The sequence below is a fragment of the Caloenas nicobarica genome, chromosome 3 (genome assembly GCF_036013445.1).
Source record: "Caloenas nicobarica isolate bCalNic1 chromosome 3, bCalNic1.hap1, whole genome shotgun sequence".
In the NCBI taxonomy this organism is placed as follows: domain Eukaryota; kingdom Metazoa; phylum Chordata; class Aves; order Columbiformes; family Columbidae; genus Caloenas; species Caloenas nicobarica.
Window position 1 is genome coordinate 26,814,758 of NC_088247.1, and position 18,097 is coordinate 26,832,854.

The 18,097-nt window shown below is 38.3% G+C and overlaps 1 protein-coding gene across 24 annotated transcripts in view; it reads right to left on the reverse strand.

The window, feature by feature from the left end:
• The window catches only part of DST (dystonin), a 307,703-nt gene that overhangs the window by 107,533 nt on the left and 182,073 nt on the right, over nt 1-18,097 (reverse strand). For 11 of the 24 annotated variants that reach the window (XM_065632821.1, XM_065632823.1, XM_065632820.1 and 8 more), the window contains 8 exons: nt 15,273-18,044; nt 11,287-11,421; nt 8,719-8,807; nt 7,937-8,072; nt 1,518-6,860; nt 1,180-1,326; nt 797-1,012; nt 467-613 (listed from right to left, as the gene is read on the reverse strand). In XM_065632821.1, coding sequence (XP_065488893.1) covers nt 467-613; nt 797-1,012; nt 1,180-1,326; nt 1,518-6,860; nt 7,937-8,072; nt 8,719-8,807; nt 11,287-11,421; nt 15,273-18,044 — 8,985 coding nt within the window. The other 13 variants (XM_065632833.1, XM_065632836.1, XM_065632835.1 and 10 more) reach the window with 4 other exon arrangements.

Genomic DNA, 18,097 nt, shown 5'->3' on the forward strand with positions numbered 1-18,097 from the left:
CGTTTTTATCATTCACACATGAACTTCACTAAAAACTTGATCTGTTTTTCATGATTCATTTCATGGAGTGTGTAATGAAGAGGCTTTTTATCTTTCCCCATCTTCCATTCTCACGTGTAATTGATTTAGAAGGTAAATAAACTTCAGTAAAGATTCTGGATCTTATGCATAAAGATCCAATTTTAATCACCAAAACATTTGCATTATAAATCAGATTTCCAAAAAGGGTCATATTTTATTGCGACGAATGTAAGCAGAACAAATAGCCTTCTTAGTAAGGTAAACTCTATCAAAATTTTTTTCAAGATAAAAAGCAAATCAAGTAGTTGTCTTCTTAAGTAATTAGTTCTAGCTGTCTGTTTAAGTGATAGAAGTTAATGTACAGGTATACAAAACCTAGTTAATACTTCATAATAAGTAGTAACATTTGGCAGAAGCACCAACACATGCCATAAAGGATACTTACTTTAAGTAGCTGTAAGCTTTTCTTCATCTCTTCTATACCATTAGTATTCACTATGAAGTCATTTACAATTTCATGGTTTTCTGCAATCCAGTCTGAAAATCTCTGCAGTTTGCTTAGAAGTTGCTCGTGTGATACTGCAAGCTTAGACTAGAAAGGGATGTTGTATATTTATTTGTATCCCTGGAGCCTAGTCACATTTTTTATCATATGAAATAAAATCATAAATGTATTTTTATATTAAAACAAAATAAAGCAAAACCAAACCCCTTCTTTTTAGCCGAATTACCTTGAAGAAAACCAAGACAAAAACGTACACCGATAAAAACGTACCATTTCCAAGTCAACAGCACAGACTATTTGCTTTGCTCGTTTTGAAGATGTTTCACAGACAACCAAAAATGCTTCCCGCAAACAGTCATAGCTTATCTTTAGCTCTTTAAGTTTCTCTTCAGGAATATCCCTGTGACAAAACTTTAAAAACTCTTTGGTCAACTTCATGTCCTTTTTTAGGATAATTGCAAAGGTAGCCAGTCCTGATTCAAATGACTGCAAAGAGAATATATATAAAATGCATTAAACTGCTAAGCAAGCAAGACATTGAAATCTGAATTACTTTAATGATATTTGAAATATCTTTTTTTTTTTTTTTTTAATCTAAGGGCTCTTCCTAGCAACCGTCACTGAAGTACAAGCATTAAGAACACAGTACTTACCTCTAGTTGTTCTAGTTCATCTTTTAGTATTTCCAGGTTGTTACTAATAGGCTGCTGGTTATCTAGTTGGCTTTTCATATCTTGAAGCACTGCCAAGTGCTCTTGCATTTTCTCTGTTAACTTTAAACATTGCTGTACTCCATCGACCTGAAAATGAGTTTTAACATTAAGAAAAGATTTTCCAAACTGACAGATTTGAAAACAAGCAATAGAAGTCCTTGTTTTAATTATAATTTATTTCAAGTTTATAATTTTATTTCAACCATTTTTCCAGTTTATTTATTGTCTCCAGCACTTGAAAGGATTCATATAATTCCTTTAACACATTTGTTACTTACCGTGCTAGGGGGGGTGTCTCCCAGGACTGCTGCTTTTGTTTCAAGAAGAGGCTCAGTGAAGCCTTTGGCCAAGCTCTCTGTCTTTCCATGCTCCTGATCACTTTTCCAAGCAATGTCTGTGCCATCTGCCAGTGTTTTCTCTTTAGCAATTTCTGATCCAAACTCTGATTGTTCTGTTGAGAAAAGAGTACAAAGCCCATCTACTTTGCCTTTACCCTCCTGTTCTGTGGTGATATCAGCAATTTGTAAGCTCGTAAGCAAACTGCTTATCAGCTCCTCTAACTTGCTTGTACTTTCAGCTCCAGGTGAGATTTGAAAAACCTCCGTAAGTTCAGAAGTAGTAAGTTTTGGAAGAGGAGCTTTCATGCCTGTTTCACTCTTCCTTTCACTTGAATCATCCATCTTTTGCTTGCAGGATTCCAGCTTCAGAATATCACGAAGAAGATCAGGACTTCTGCAATCAGGCCAAAGGGATGAAAGAGCATCACTGTCCTTGGGCTGTGGACACGGCGTGGTAAGCGTTAATGCAGTTCTAACAGCATTGCTGATTTGCTTGAGATTTGACTCACTAGATATGTCACTCCCAAGGTGGGTGCTTCTCACCATTTTAAGTAAACTTTCCATTAAAATTTTGGTATTGGAGTAACTTAGGGGTTCACCCTCCTGTTTGCAAACATGTCCCATTTTCAATTTCCTTTGTAATATATTCTTTAAGTCTTCCATTAGTGTGTCAGACATTTCTGGTGATTGTGAAATACATTCCTTTACTTGAAAATCTTTGCAGGGTCCCGTTTCCTTTTGTAATGACTCCACGGACCTTTGTTTTTCAAAACCATTTCCAAGGGAAGGGGTCTCACAGGCCATGACATTTTCTCCCTTTGTGTTTTTCAGCAGGACACTCCCATCCCCTGATTCTTTAGCATCCTCAATACTTCCTAAAGCATCTGCTTTTACTGGGGAAAATTCAGTATCATTGCTGCTCTTCTTTTCTGAAAAGTCTTTGAGAACATTGTTAGTATTTTGACAGATAACTCTCCCTGTTTCTTTAGTTATGCTAATTTCCTTTGGTTTCACTGTATCAGTTGGGGGAAAAGCGTAAGTATTAAATTCCCTTGAATGTATTTCATCCATATTTAGCAGAAAATCCTTTTCATTCTGTATACCCTTTTCCCCTCTTTCCCTGTCTTCAAAGCAACAGGATTCAGTTTTAACCACTTCTGAATGGCTACCTTCTTTTATGTCCGTTGTATATAGTTTTAAAGAAGCGGAAATGTTAAAATCTCTCTTAAATTCACCTGATTCCACATCACCTCCAACATTAAGCAAAGCTTGATCAACATTTGCTTTTTCCTTACTTGAAATAGGAGTTTCTCCACCAGCTTTAATTACTGATGCATCAAATATTTCCCCAAGGCTTTCCATCTGAATGGGACTTCCACTTAGCCCCGTGATACCACATTCCTCCATAATATTTACTCTAGTTTTATTTTCTGTAGGAATTTCAAAATCTCTTCCTATTTGACCATGTTTCCTACTGGTGAGTGGATGCACTTGGTCACTGAGCCAACTATCACCATCACTCACATAAGGCATATCCATAAGGACTTTACTGTCCATTTGGGATGAACTTGTCTGAGTACTTTCATCAGCTTTTTTTGTAATTAGGAAGGCTGCTGCACCAATGTCGGATGTCACAGTATCATCAAGAAGCTGAGAACTTGGAACATTAAGCAGTGTTTTATTATTTTCTTCACACTTACAGGACATCCATTTAGTACCGAAGGTATTTTCAGACTGAATAGGCCCATTAGTATCTTCTGACATGTGTTTACTTTTGATACAAGTCCCATATTTATCTTTGGTTTCCTGCTGTCTGTCTTCTTCATTTGGAAGACCAATACATCTTTCCTCAGGAACATCTGACGCAAATTCAGATTTTCCTGAGGATAGTTTTCCATTTTCATAGTTAGACTGGAATTGCAAAGTATACCCTGTCTTGTGGCCTGAAGGATAGCAACAGTCATCAATATTCTGATTATTTTCATCGTCATCTTCTATGTCTCCTAACGAAATTAACAGTTGGTCACCTTTGTTTATACATTGATGGTGTGCGTTAAAAACACCCATTTCTTCATCACTGTCAGAATCAGTGTCAGAGTCATCATAACTATCATAATCCTCCTCATAATCTTCCTCCTCCCATGTTCCTTCAGATTCATCTTCATCAGAGTTGCTTTCTGGTTTCATTTCATCTTCCTCATTTCTGTTTTGTACTTCTGCTTCATGCTGCTTCTGTAAAGAAGTAAGGCCTTCCTCCTTTCTTCCTTCAGTCTCCAGAGTAACCGGTAATTTTTGCTCCTTCTCTCCAAAGCTCCCTGTTCTTTCCCTTTCCTCCTCAGGGATTCTTTCCATAGCTTCAACACTTGCAGAAGCTGTATTTATGCTCTCAGGTGGGCCTGTCAGACTTACATGGACACCCTCTCCAGCATTAGTTGCAAGTTCTTGAAAAGAGCTAGTGTCTTCTCTCGGGGTTATTAGACCACTCTTCTCTTCTGAAAAACCCAATGGAACTGATGTTCCAGATAATTCTGGCTCTGGCGTATCATCATCCCCCAAATGCAAGGTATCAAAACCATCATCACCTTGAGGAGTGCCATAGGAATCATCATCATCAATTTGTGGAGTATCATATACATCACTATCATCATCACCAACCTGAGGTGTTTCATAGGCATCATCGTCATCATCATCGAACTGAGAGCTGCCATCTTCAGAGGTTACCTCACCACATTCATGCTGCAAGCAGCTCCTTTCAAACTGTGGGATGCCATCACTCCCTTCTGCTGATGAGTCAGAACTACTGTCACATGGCAGTAACTGGCTGAACGTAAGACTGCTTTCTTCTGCTGTTAGCTCTTGTGCCGTGCTGTTGCTGTTCCCCACGGGTGGTCCATCCCGTATAACAGTATCATCATCCAACAAAGGACTGCAGTGCACGTCTCCACTATCTTCTAGACACAGCTTACTCTGCAAATCAGTGCAATCCTCCAAGGAGGGCCTGCCATGTATATAAAGATAGTCCTCCAGCGATGGCCTGTTATGTAAATCACTGTAATCTTGAAGAGGTTGCTCACTATACCCATTATCTTCAAACTGTAGCGTGTCACCACATAGTTGAACCAATTCTTCTGGAAATATGTATTTAGTATCTGCACTTACGGATGAACCAAGACTTCTCTGAAAATCCTCTTTCTTGCTGCTATCCAGTACTGTTCTGCTATTTTCAGCTTGCTGTATGTGAGGCTCGTATTTTGTGCACCTTTCCAGCTCTCTCCAGGTTTCATTATCTGACAAATCATTCGCACTCAAGGAATTTTGTAAGGTTTTATCATTCCTTTTTTCATTACCCAGACTGTCTGCCATACGAGTCTCCTCCTTCTCTGTTTCTGAAATAAGATTTGGATTTGCGTCATTTGGAAGATAGCCTTCAAGGTTTTCTGAATTTGCCTTCTGCTTGTTATGCTTACACAGTTCTGTCCACTCAGAAACCTCCAGAAAACCTCTGAGTGCATTTCTGTTCATGGAATCTTGAGTGCTACTTACTATTTTTCTAAGTTCTGTAGGGTTAGTTGACAACTGTATATATTCTGATTGCTCAGTACCAATAGCATTGCAAACACCTGGTCTACAAACATGGAGATCTTCTCCCTGTAAAGATATGTAGTTGCCCAAATCTTCAAACTGATTTAATTTCCTGTTATTAGACACATTCTCAGCACCTGAATGGTCACCCTGAACACTGCCCATAACATTATTAAAGTGGACACTGCCAGCCGATTTTAGGTTAAGTCCTTTTGGGCTTATGCATTTGTTATGGAACTCCATTTCTGACACATCAGCATTGCACACAGCACCATCACCTTCCAGCAACATATTGACGGCTTCTTGCAGCTGTCCATCATATAATAAAAGTCTTCCTCCAGTGTTTGCATCCATATAACTATTTACCATCAGATAAGATATGAATAATTTCTTAGCTTGATCTAAATTATGACATACAGGGTCTTCTGTGCCAGAATCTTCATGTTCCTCCTCACGGCCATGACATAGAGATGGCAGGAATTCATACGTCGATAACCATTTTGCAGCATTTTTACAAGGGGACTCTAATTCTCCTATATTGGGCATTTCATCTGGTAAAGTCACATTGGTTAAAAGAGATACAGTATTAATATCTAGTATCCCTGATTGTGCAGCCTCATCTAGACTGACTATTTCACAAGTTTCTGGAATGTAAAGTGCAGCTATTTTCTGCCTATTATTTAGTATTTTGAATGCCAGCTCATTTGTTATCATCTCTTGGTGCAAAGACGTTGATATGGGGAATATTTCACCACTGTGAGGCCAAATCAGTCCAACAAAGCCTCTCTGTGCTTCTAATACCAGCAGAGCACTGGTAGATGATATCAAGTTGCATTGTACAGCTTCATCGACAGTCAAGCGCTCTCCTGAATTTGGACAAAGGATTCCACCAGTCTGCACCTGATGTGTGAGGATCCCACAAGCAGTGTCCTGATCTATCAGCCCTTGTCTCATGGCCTCTTCCACAGTCATTCGCTTCCCTGAGTCAGGGTCAATTACACCTCCAGACACTAACTGAGCACCTAGCAGCCTGAACATTGTTTCCCGATCGATGAGCCCTTCATGGGCTGCCCTCAAAATAGTTATCTTCCTTCCACATTTGAACACAATTCTACCTTGTTCTTGTGGTTTTACAGGTAGGAGTCTTAATCCCGTTTCTTCATGTATTATGCTTCTATGAAGCATCTGTTCAAGTGAAATCTTCTCAGCACAGTTGGGGTCTATGAGATCTTTACGTGTGTCTTGTCTTTCCAGAAGCTTTTTATATAATGTTGGAGTAATCAGGTTTCTCTGGAAAGCAGTCTGCAAAGTCAGGTTTTCTCCAGTAGATGGTAAAATCAAGTGCCCACTTGAAAGCTGATTCTCAAGAATTTTGATGGCCAAAGGTTCTGAAATCAGACCTTGTTCTAAAGCTGACACGACTGGAAGATTTGATAGTGTTGATTCTGAAATAAGCTTCTTTGCACTACTTAATTCCTGCAACTGTGACAGAATCTGCTCATCAATCAAGCCATGAGCTTTAGCTTCTTCCAAATCATAACATACTCCTAATTCTGGAGAAATTATTCCAGAAAGGATCAGCTGATTCTCAAGCAATCTAATTCCAGTATCATAGTCAATAAAACCTTTTAAAATAGAGTGAAAGACAGAAAGGACTTGTCCAGTTGTTTGATCAATGACAGCAGCAATGACTTTATTCACCTAAAAAGGAATATAAAAGAAAACCTGTCACTATTTTCAGGCTGTATATTTTACGTTTTCTTTTGATTTTGAATGCATGGTAAGCATAAAAACATGTACTTACCAGGCCTGGAGGAATGCTGTGAATGTTAGCAGCTCAAATGCGCAAGTGATCTATGTCATTCATTCAACAGCACACGATGTGATAAAAGATTTTAAATCACATGCATCTGTGAATTGAAAACCTATGCTTTGCACACATAAATAGGGTTAGTGAAAGACAATAGAAGAAATGATTTCAGAGTGAGCAAATAGGACATATACCTGAAAGGCAAATTTTCATGCTCTAAATGTCCGTGAAAGGTTAGAATATTCGGAAACAGTACGTGATTCAAAACAACCATGCTATTCATGTTTACAGCATACAGCACTTCTGTATATACGCTCAACAATACGGAATCAGATACTCCATCACCAAATATTGCATTTAGTTTGCATGGAAAGCATGAAGTCAGTTTGGCAACATTATTTGAACTAATTACACAGACACTGTCTCTGTGTAGATGAGAACACTCTTTCGCAACATAATTTTTGAGAATACCATATTTAAGATTCATTAACAAATGTATTTGTAGTGTTTCAGAGCTAATCACGTTAAGTGCTCCCATTTTCATATCCAGATAAACTTTAAGAAAAACTGAAAGCACATATTTTCTAGAACATTTCTGAGTGATATATGGGAGAGATTAACATGTTATTTTATGGTGTCATTTTTGCAGCAGAAACACAGACTTATCTAGCAGTCAAAGAATGGCTTTGAAGAAAAGAGTTAAGAGATGAATGATTTATCTTTCTTCATGCAAGGCACACATTATTAAGACTCCTTATAAAAAAAAAAATCTGATGAGCAGAATGTTCATATGCACAGGTAAGGTCACACACGGTATTCCACAGCAAATACACAAAACCTTCAGTCAGATAAACCTCAAAGTCCTTTACACACAGTTAAATGCAGCTTCTTTTACTGATCATTTGTGATTCCCAAACCATGCAGTAAATCTCAGAAGAGACTGAAATCTAAGTTTCAGTCTTGTTACCTTTTCTTCCATCTTTTCATCACCCAGATACTGTTCTTCCTGCAGCTGCTTCGAAGCTTCATTGGATAACAAGCTGTAGCTCTCCTGGAGGGATCTGACTTGCTTTTCCATTTCACTTCTCTCTTCATCTGTCATTCTATTAAGAAAAAAAAGAGAATAAAAATGGAAGAAGGAGATCTCTTTGAGTAATATGTAACCTGCAGGGACTGATCTGCTTACCCCCTTAAAAAAGGGGGGAAACCGGTAAAAGCAGTCTGGAAAAAATGTAGCCTAATTAACAAGGATGTTCAGGAAGGCTACAATCTGCTTGTAGTTATTCAGGAAAATAAACTACACTAATCTAGAATTTATGTTGAATTATCGCTAAAGCATTTAACCTTTGCATGTGCCTTTATTTATTGAGTACCAGTCAAGACAGGTAACACAGCCAGCAAGGAGTTACATCTCAGCAATTTAGTATCTTAAACAGTCTCATCTCAAATACAGATGAAACAAACTTGTGACATATAGTAAAAGTATTAATTTACTACTAATTTGTTAATTATCGTGACTTCAAATGAAAATTACTATCTAATGTTTTTAAGCTGACCAGAGCCAAATCCGTGAAACTGCATCAAGCTTTCCAAACGGGAAGAGAAAATTATAAGACTAACAAAAAAACTTGATATATTAGTACATGAAATGTAACTGAAACCATAAGATGAGGATACAATTTCTTTTTAAGCAAACAGTATGTACTGATTCAATTCATTACATTGTTTGAAAAATATAAAATGGCATACTTGTCACTGTGCTTAGCTAAAAATGACTGAGTAGTCTGCAGAGCTTCAGCTATTTGTTCTTTCTTGGTTGACATTTCATCCAGGGAAATCTGCAAAATAAACAACCCCTGTTCAAGACTTAACTATGCACATATATAAAAAAACCCCAAACAAACAAAGTATATGGTATTTCTATCCAGGACCAAACTCAATAGTGAAAGAACTTGATTTTTTTTCCTTCAAATAGCTGCTACTCTTAGAGAGATATTATTTATTATGTAATTGTATCATTTACAGATAGATAAGTCATTGTGCTATGCCTTTTTTTAAAATAAGTTATATTAGAAAACTATTGGGTGAGACAAAAGGAATTTATTTGTTTGAAAATTAACCAATCATTTAAAACCACTTCTTACAATTGGTACAGTGTAAACCAGGTTTATAAAGATACATGTACAATGGTCACGTTCAAGAAGTTGCTCACCAAGATGAGAGAAAACTTTTTAAAAAAACATATCAAAAGGCCACAAACCTTTGTGCAATTCAATGATGAGACAAATGCAATATCAGACACTTGAAAAAATTAATTATTTATCAATACTCTCCCTGCTATCACTTCTGTGTTATGCCCACTAAGGCACTTGTTCTGGCAGAGGAACTTCTGAGACTTTAATCTTTTAACTTTTGTGAGAAACTGTCTGCAGTCTCTTCAGAGAAAAGCACTCATTTGGGAATAAAAAAACCCAAAGTATCAAAGGGGAGTCTAGGATGTCATTAGCAAGCCCAAGGTACATCCAATGTCTGTGCTAAGAGAACTCTATCAAGGTTGTTTGGCCCTGTGTTCACCTGGCTCCGGATGCAACCAATTCTGCCCCGTGTGCACTGCGCCAAAGGGCCTGAGCGCAGTCTCGAACAGGGTATTCGCCACCAGCAAGCCACAATCCCACCACTTGCACTGCTTGGGCAGAACCCAAGAGAGCAGGCACTGTATGCACTGCACAAGAAGGTGACATGGGCAGGCTGAGGTAGCAGGTGTGGTCATGAGCTCCACTTTGCTCATGGAATTGGCCTCGCTGCAGCTGCTGCCTGCACCTCGTCACTACTGGCACCAGCTTCTCCACCCACGCCATGGCTACACCCCACAGCTAACACTAGCTATCAAATCACTAGTCTATGTGTTTCTACAAAACTTGTCCAGACACCTGTGCTAGTCAATGGAGACACAAAACCAGGCACCTTTGGATGATGCCACTACCTTGCCAGGCTGTTTTACAAGGGAAGGAATCACCCTCAGCAAACGGCCCATCTCCCACAGGCTGCAGGAAGCCAAGGGGTCTAACTCACAGGTTTCTCGCTGAGGGCTCAGGATGGAGGGGGGCAATGCCACCCATAGTTGCTGTGGGAAGCTGAAATGCTCTAAGGAGTTGAGCACTGGCCCAACACTGACAAAGGTTTGCACTGTTGTCATTAACAAGGCCAGAAAGAGATTAGTGTTGAATGATTTTGCAAATCCTGATCCTGACTACTAGTGATTTACCAATTGATATGTTCAAATCAAAACAACCTCACTTCCTTCTATAGGCACAGGGACAAGCTCAGTAACGGAACTAGCCCTGATTCTCTAAGACCAAGTGGTGTGCTGGGACCAGTGGCCACTGGGACTGCAGGACTGCTGACTCGATTCATGGACATGCTGCTCCAGTGGCTCTAACCAGCATACATGACCAAGGCAAAAGGGCAAGAACAGCCTGCCAGGAGAGCCAAAATCATGTTTGCGTGACCACACATTCAGCCCTGTACCAACGGATGTGGAAAAGACACTGCTCTGTTTCTCTGCTCCTCAGTGTGCACGTAGACCTTCATCTACTGAGATCTTTCTAGGTGTCACCAAGCTATTTTGTGGGCCAAGTCTAGCAGGGGTGCTGTTAGACTTGGTAGGAAACTTCGCAGATGGAAATTTATGGTCAGAGTGACAACTGTACCCAACAACAATGTACCTGTTGCATACAAAGGTGTGAAAATGGGCCACTCCAGCAGCCTGTGGACTTGTGATAATAAAGAGGGCACAGTCAACACCTGCTGTATTCCCAAAGATTTTTGACTATCCCATATGAGGACCCCTCAAAAATAACTTTTTTGAAGTGAATGAAAAGAAACCTGGCCCTCAGGCCTCTCCTGCAAACTTCCTCCTTCCCGGTGCCAGGGTGGAAGTTACCAGATTTAATCACTGAATTACCTCAGGCCAAGGGGACAGACCTACAACATGCTGTCCTGCAAGGATGCACTGGCCCTCTACTAAGGCTGAGTTATGGTCTGCAGGGTCGAGCTTCTCAAACTGACATTTTGCGGTGTCAGAATACATCAAGCCTGTAAAAAGCAGCTTGCAATTTTTCTTGAGTACCATGTTTGTGTCCCTAAACATTGGTGTTCATTTATTCAGCCCTCCACTCACAACCAAAGGTGGAAGTATGTCTTGAGTAAAATGTGAATGGTAATTTGGATTAAAAAAAAAAAAAAGAATATTTTGTCATTTTAATCAACACAAAAAACTAGAAGAGGAAGCGGTATTTTACTAAGACAGATGTGTACCTGGTGCTTAGGCTTATCTGTCTTTTCAGCCTTTTCTCCTCCTTCTTTGCTGAGTGTCTTGCTGAGGTTTGACACCCACTTCAGTAAATCCCCAGCTTTCTCAACATGTTCTTTCTTTTCTTCTTCCATTGACTTCTGATGAGCACCACAAATTGTAAAAAAATATATAAATGTAAATTGTTGGAATATTTAACATTAGCGTCCATAGTAACACAATTCTACCACAATGGCAGTATTACCACATAAACATAAAGTGATTTCTTTTTATTTATCACCACATGCATTACTATGACACTTTGATGTAGGAACAAAAATGCCACATAATTATAGACATTAACAAAATAATTCCTCAAATTATTCATAATTATGATTACGGTGCTTATTCATAGACACGTACATTCATTTAAAAACGATCGATATTAAGAAAAAGCACAGCTTCCCAGCCATTACTCAGCAGATAAAAATCTAAACATTTGCATATAAAGTATCTTTGAATTGCTGCCTTTGCATTACCCTCAAGTGTAGATATGTACAGCCAGCATAAGATATTGCAAGCTACACACATAGATTACTAAATTACAATTAGGAAGAATACACTGGGTTTGTGTCTACAGAAACAGGAACAATAAAACTAAAATTCTGAGACATTTCATGTTTTTCTGCACAGGAAACATATATATATATTTTTTTTTTTTTTTACAGTAATACAACCTGTTAGTAGTTCAAAATTCATCAATACTTAGAAAACACGCCTAAGTCCTTCCTTGCATCACAAACAAAAATGAAAAAAAGTTATTTCAATCTTTATTTTTTTACTTGATATGTGAATGTGATTCATTTGCCTATTAGAGCATGAAAACAATTCTAAAAAAAAAAAATTTACCTGAAGTGAGAGAAAAAACTAGGATATGTAACTTTATGATGTGAGCAGCCCATTAATTTTAAACGAAATACCAGCGTGAGAGAAGTTACTTACACACATATGTTTACCTGACCAGATTGAACCCCTGTAAACTTGTTTGCCACTTTTGTAAAGTAAATTATATCTGCAAACTAATCTGTAACATTAAATGAAGTAATCAGCTCACACGGAATACTGCGCTGTCTTCATTCACAAAATGAACACCTATTTTGATTTTTAATATAAAAATCTGATTCTTGTCTCACTGAAATCTACCCATTTTGCACTAATGTTAACTTTACCAACATCAGTATAACTTGCGATTTATAGTACCTACATATACTATCTTAAAATGTCAGATAAGGCCTTCAGGTAAAGCCTGAACACATAGTCTGCATTTTGAAATCATGAATCTAAGTTTATCTAAAAATTTCAACTTTATAACAAATAACATCTAATTCCAGGTATCATGGTTTATAAAAACCAGTTTTAGAGCAACTCACAATTACATTAGACAACACCATTCATAGTTTTCCATAAAGGTCACCACAGATATTTTCCTTGACTTGACTGGGTTTTAAAGCAGGTCCCAGAATGAGTACTAATGTCTTTGTTCCATTATGAATTATAGTAAAGACTGGAAATTCCCATTTTCAGGGGCTGAGCTGCTTCTAACAATCGCAGCCCAGTGTGGCAATCAAAAACAGCTCTCTCTAAAGCTTCTTTGTAGGTTATCTTCTTCTTCGTTTTGGGGCACGTTATAACCTTAACATACGAGTTTTCATCTTTCATCTTTGTAGCTGTGACAGCATCAATAACGCCATTCTTAATTGCATCTTCCATTGTTAATCTACAATGAGACTTTGGATCTACCAACCCACCAGTCAGGTACTGATACTCCAGGCAGCGCATACCCATTTCTTTGTCTACGGCATTTAAATGCATGGCTTCTACAGCTGACATCACCGTGTTCCTTACAGGGTGAATGATCCCAGTAAAGATCAGCTCACACTGCTGGATTTGCTTGGCACAACCGTCATCGATTAACTCTCTTTGCAAAGCTTCTGAAACACTGTACTTTTTCCCAGTAAATGGGTCAATTATGCCTCCTGTACTAACCTGAGCTTCAAGACACCGGAGGGCAGTAACTCTATCTACCAAGTTTTTGCGTGAGGCTTTTAAAATTGGAATTCTTTCATTGGTTTCAGAAAGCCAGCACCCTGCGATAGGACTGTTTAAATCTTTATTTGGCTGGGAACTGCTAACTAAAATATCACCAAACTCATTAGCTGTGATTAAACCCTCCTTATATTTATTGACTAATGCCCTACAAATTCTACCCTGATTTAAGGTCTCCTCGATATTAAACTGTACACCGGTTTTAAGATCTGTAAGCAAAAGAAAAGAATTCCCATCAGAGTCAAAACATGTAGACTCCTTCCAATCAAATTCCTGTTTGGAAAGCTCAAGATATGTAGCTTTATCAACACAATTTTTTTGATAAGCCTCATATGAAGTCATTTCAGCTCCTGTTTTGATGTCTACTACAGAAATTTTATGACTTTTCTCTGCTGACGGGCTGCTTATTTTCCTTTCACCAACCGGAAGCAGAAAGCATTGACTGCTTACACTGAACAAACACATTTTCAGCAAATCACAGTAGTACATAGCTTTCCTGTTATTTGGATTGTGAAAGCATTTTGCATTACTAGAAGGTTCGTGCAAAAATTTTAAAATTGTGTTATTCAGCAAGCCAAGCTGCACAGCAGTTTCTGGAGGTACTCGAACACTTCTTACAGGATCAATGACCCCCCCACTTGCAATTTGAGCCTCAAGGATATTTTTACCTTTCTGTCTTTCTAAGAGGTGAGCTTCCATAGCCTGATACACAGAGATCACTTTCCCAGAACAGCAATAGCCCAGAACAGCTTTCTCTGCATCAAGCAATCTGTTCTTGAATTCATTATCTGCAAGTCCTCTAATGACAGAATCATCAACAGAGAATTTCTGACCTGTCGTGGGATCAATAATGAAACCAGTAGCTGCTTGCGCCTCTAAAAACGCTAATGCCGATGCTTTTCCGATGATTCTTTTCTTTGCTGCTAAAGCAAAAGAGAGGATCTCCTTGCTGGATTCAAGATACAGCCCAGCTATAGCTGTAGGTTTAGTTAAAAATTTTTCAAGACTTTTCTGAACCGCATCAATAGTTTTCTGCCCTGAAAGGAGCTGCTCAACTGTGAGCCTGTCTAGAAGTTTAACTTCAGCCAACTGTCTGGCAGTTACATCACGTCTAAGACCTTGAAATTTAATGTCGTCATATTCCTCTGTAAAATACTCCAACTGAGCAGCATCAGTTTTCAAAATCTCTTCCCCTAAGAAAGAGCTCATCTTTGCAAAGTCTTCTCTCCTAAACCCTTCGGATGTTTTGTATCCCTCAAACATCCTCTCTTCATTACCAAAAGTCTTGTCATTTTCTTGGTTTAATGTTGTGACTTCAACATACATGTCATACTGCTTGTTCTTCACTATCTGTAAATAGGAATTTTTTGAGTGAGAAATACATCTGCAGAATTATGCTGTACATAATTCACTCCTAAATCCACCACCAGAGAAACAAAGGGGAGAACGTGAATGTAAGTCAGAAAGAACTGCTACTAGCATTGGAGAGCAGAGAAATACAGGTAGCTAGAGTTTTAAAGTGTATTTGATATTTCAAATAGTTACTCAATAACAGGAATATGACTAGACTAAGCAACAAAAACTGTTGTCACTATATGAATTCGGTTCCATTAATCAAAGCTTATTTTAACCAATAATGATACAATGGTGTATGTGAATTCTCATTTCCAACAAAAACTTGTAAAATAATGTGTTTCTTAGATATTAATAAACCTGCCACAAAGGACTAATGAAAAGCTTTTTGTGTCATGTGAGAGCGAAGTGGTTCCCTTCACCAAGGCAAGAACATAAGAAACATCAGGGAGAATACAGAATAGTGATAAAGTATAATTAAAAACAAACAAACAAAACAGAATAGTAAAAACTAGCATTAGGAAGGCAAACCCTCACAAAACTTAGTGTGTACCTCCAAGGGATGCAGTTTTACCACTCCTAATTCATGTTTCACGTCTTCTTCATGTCTAATAGTTTGTCTGGAACTGTGTAGGTTCCTGTTTCTCAATTTATCCCTTTCAGATGTTTCAGAGATTTGGCTTGCTTTATCAAAAGTTATCTGGAACTGTGTACTCGTTTGAGAAACAAACTCTGTAAAAGATGGTGGGCTTGCATCTTCTGCTAGGGATTGGTTTGTTCTTGACATCTGGAACTGCACCTCTCTCGGTATCGTATCATCAGCACTCACATACAACGTATTTTCTTCTATTTGATCAGATTTAAAACCTGATCTCTCTTGCTTCCGCCTTAACAGAGGTGAGCTGGGTTTTGCATGTGGAGGAAGCTGCTCAAATTCTCTAGCTGCAGTGTCACTCAGGTAATTGAAATTGTTCCCTCTTCTCTCACAGCTCAATTTAAATCCAGAATCTTGGAGTTTATTATTTTGCTGAAGTTCATTCTGAAACAAAAGAAACCTGTGTTCACTCTCCTTGACCTGCAGGTCCATTTTCTGCTTCAAGCTCTCAACCGTGCGCCTCTGCACTTCCAATTCTTCCTCAAGTTTCCTGCACTTCTGGTGATACTCCATTTCAGCCCGCTTCCCTTGCTGGAGCTGGTCGTGACATTTTTTAAGCCTTTCTTGCAGATCTTCCATTTGTATCTTGAAAAACATGATGTTTTCCTCAGCCATTTGCTTCTCCTGCTGAAGAGCAACACATTCTAGCTTTATGCCAGAAATGTCTTTTTCTGTGATGCTATGGGATTCCAGTAATTTTTCAACTTTTTTCCTAAATTCCTCTGCAGAGTGTTTAAACTTAATGGATTCTTCCTGAAACAGAATCATCTTCTTCCGTGCCATTTGTTCATCCAGAGTCTTCTGATGGAGTTCATCCTGTAGTTTTTTTAATTTACTACTTAGCTCTTGTATATGAGCTTGTTGTAGTTGTATCTTCTGCTCATTCATTCTCTTTTCCATACTTAGAGCATTAATTTGGGCATTTAGATTTTTAACCTCCCGATCAATGGTTAGGGTGGAAGCACTTTGTTTGTCACATTTTTGTTTATATTCACTAGCTAAGTCTTTTGCTTTTGCTAGATCAACTTCTAGGCTTTTGATTTTACATATGAATTCTTGCTCAATTATTGTTTGCTTATGCAATTGTTCATTTGTTGTACGCAGTTGCTCTTTGAAACCATCTGCTAGGGCTTTTAACGCATCATTTTTCCTCTGAATACTTTGTTTTTCCAAAGTAACCTTCTCTGATTCAGACTGAATTTGCTTCATCAGTAGTTTTGTTTCTGTATTCCATTTGTTAAGGTCCTCTATCTTTTGTTTCAACGTTTCTGACACCTGATGACTTTTGGCTAATTCATTCTTCAGCATCTGAATTTCCTGCTGGTTTTCTTTCTCTACTTCCATTTTTTGAAGCAACTGTTCTTGAACTTTCTTATATTGGTCTTGAAGATTATTTGCTTCTCCTTTGCATGACTGTGTTCTGTGTTCAGCTGCCAGCTTCTCCTTTTGAAGAGAACTGATTTGTGAATTTAAGTGTTTGATAGTGATTTCAGTTTTTGTCTGTGATCTAGTTAATTCCTCTAATTCTCTTTTTAGCTGTGTCTTTTCTTGCTGAAGAGACTTCAGCTCCTCCTGATAGTTCATCTTAATTTTCTTAAGATCTATAGCTTCTTGCATCACCTCTTCAGCTTTACCTGTAGTTCTATGTAGCTGCTTGTCCAGTTCTTTCAACCGTTGCAAATACCCCTGCTCTACTCGGTCTTTTTCCTCCAACTTAATTTTTAGGCATTTAAGTTCACTATTGACCTTATCTAGTTTTTCTTTTAATAAACGAGACTTTTCTTCTGTTGATGATTTCTGAAGTTCAATTTCATTCAGTTCATATTTCAGGTCTTTAATAGTTTTACCTGCTTTTTTGTTAGCAAGGGTTAGCTCATCTATCTTCTGTTTAAGCTCTTCTATTTTTTTAGCTTCTTGTTTCTTCTGGAAACCTGTAATTTCATAATCAGGCCTACAGTGGCTGCCTTGCCCAGCCGTGAAAGTTGGCAGGGAAGTTTCTCTAGTTACAGAGTACCTGCCTTCAACAATCTTCCTTCTGGTTTCAGTTTTTTCTTTTTCTTGCAGCTTTATTTCTGATAGATTTCCTTTAAATTCAAGATCTTGTTCCATTTGCTTTATCAGTTTCATAAGTTTCTCTTCTCCTTCTGTTTTCTTCTTCAGCTCCTGCATTAAGGTTTTTTTTTCTTGCTCTAAATCATGAAGATTAGTATCTTTTCTTCTTAGATGCTCTTCAAGGTTTCTTCTGGTAAAGGTAATTTCTTCTATTTGATTTCGAAAAGCACGAAGGTTTTCTTCCAGTATACTTCTTTGAGTCTCTGCCTGAAAAACGAGCTGCCTTACACACTCCAACTCCTGCTCTGCATCTGCTTTCTCTTTCTCAATGGTCTCTAGATCTATACGACACTGCTTTGCCTCTTGCTCAGCCTTGGTCTTCTGCAGACAGATGTCTTCCATGTCCTTTTGCTGCTTCTTCCGCTCTTTTTCTGCAGCTTCCCTCACTTTAGGGAGCTCCTGTTCCACTTGCAATTTTTGTTTCTTCATGTCCTCCAACATTTCCTCAAGTGTTTTTACCTTTCCCATGAGTCTTCTGTTCTCATCAATTGTGCTGTTTTGTTGTGCCATTAGGTCTGAATATGCCTCCCGCACTGATGCTTCCTTATTCTTTAAAATCTGCAAAAGAACAAGACAAGTTGGAATGTACTTTTTGTAATAGAGCATATGAA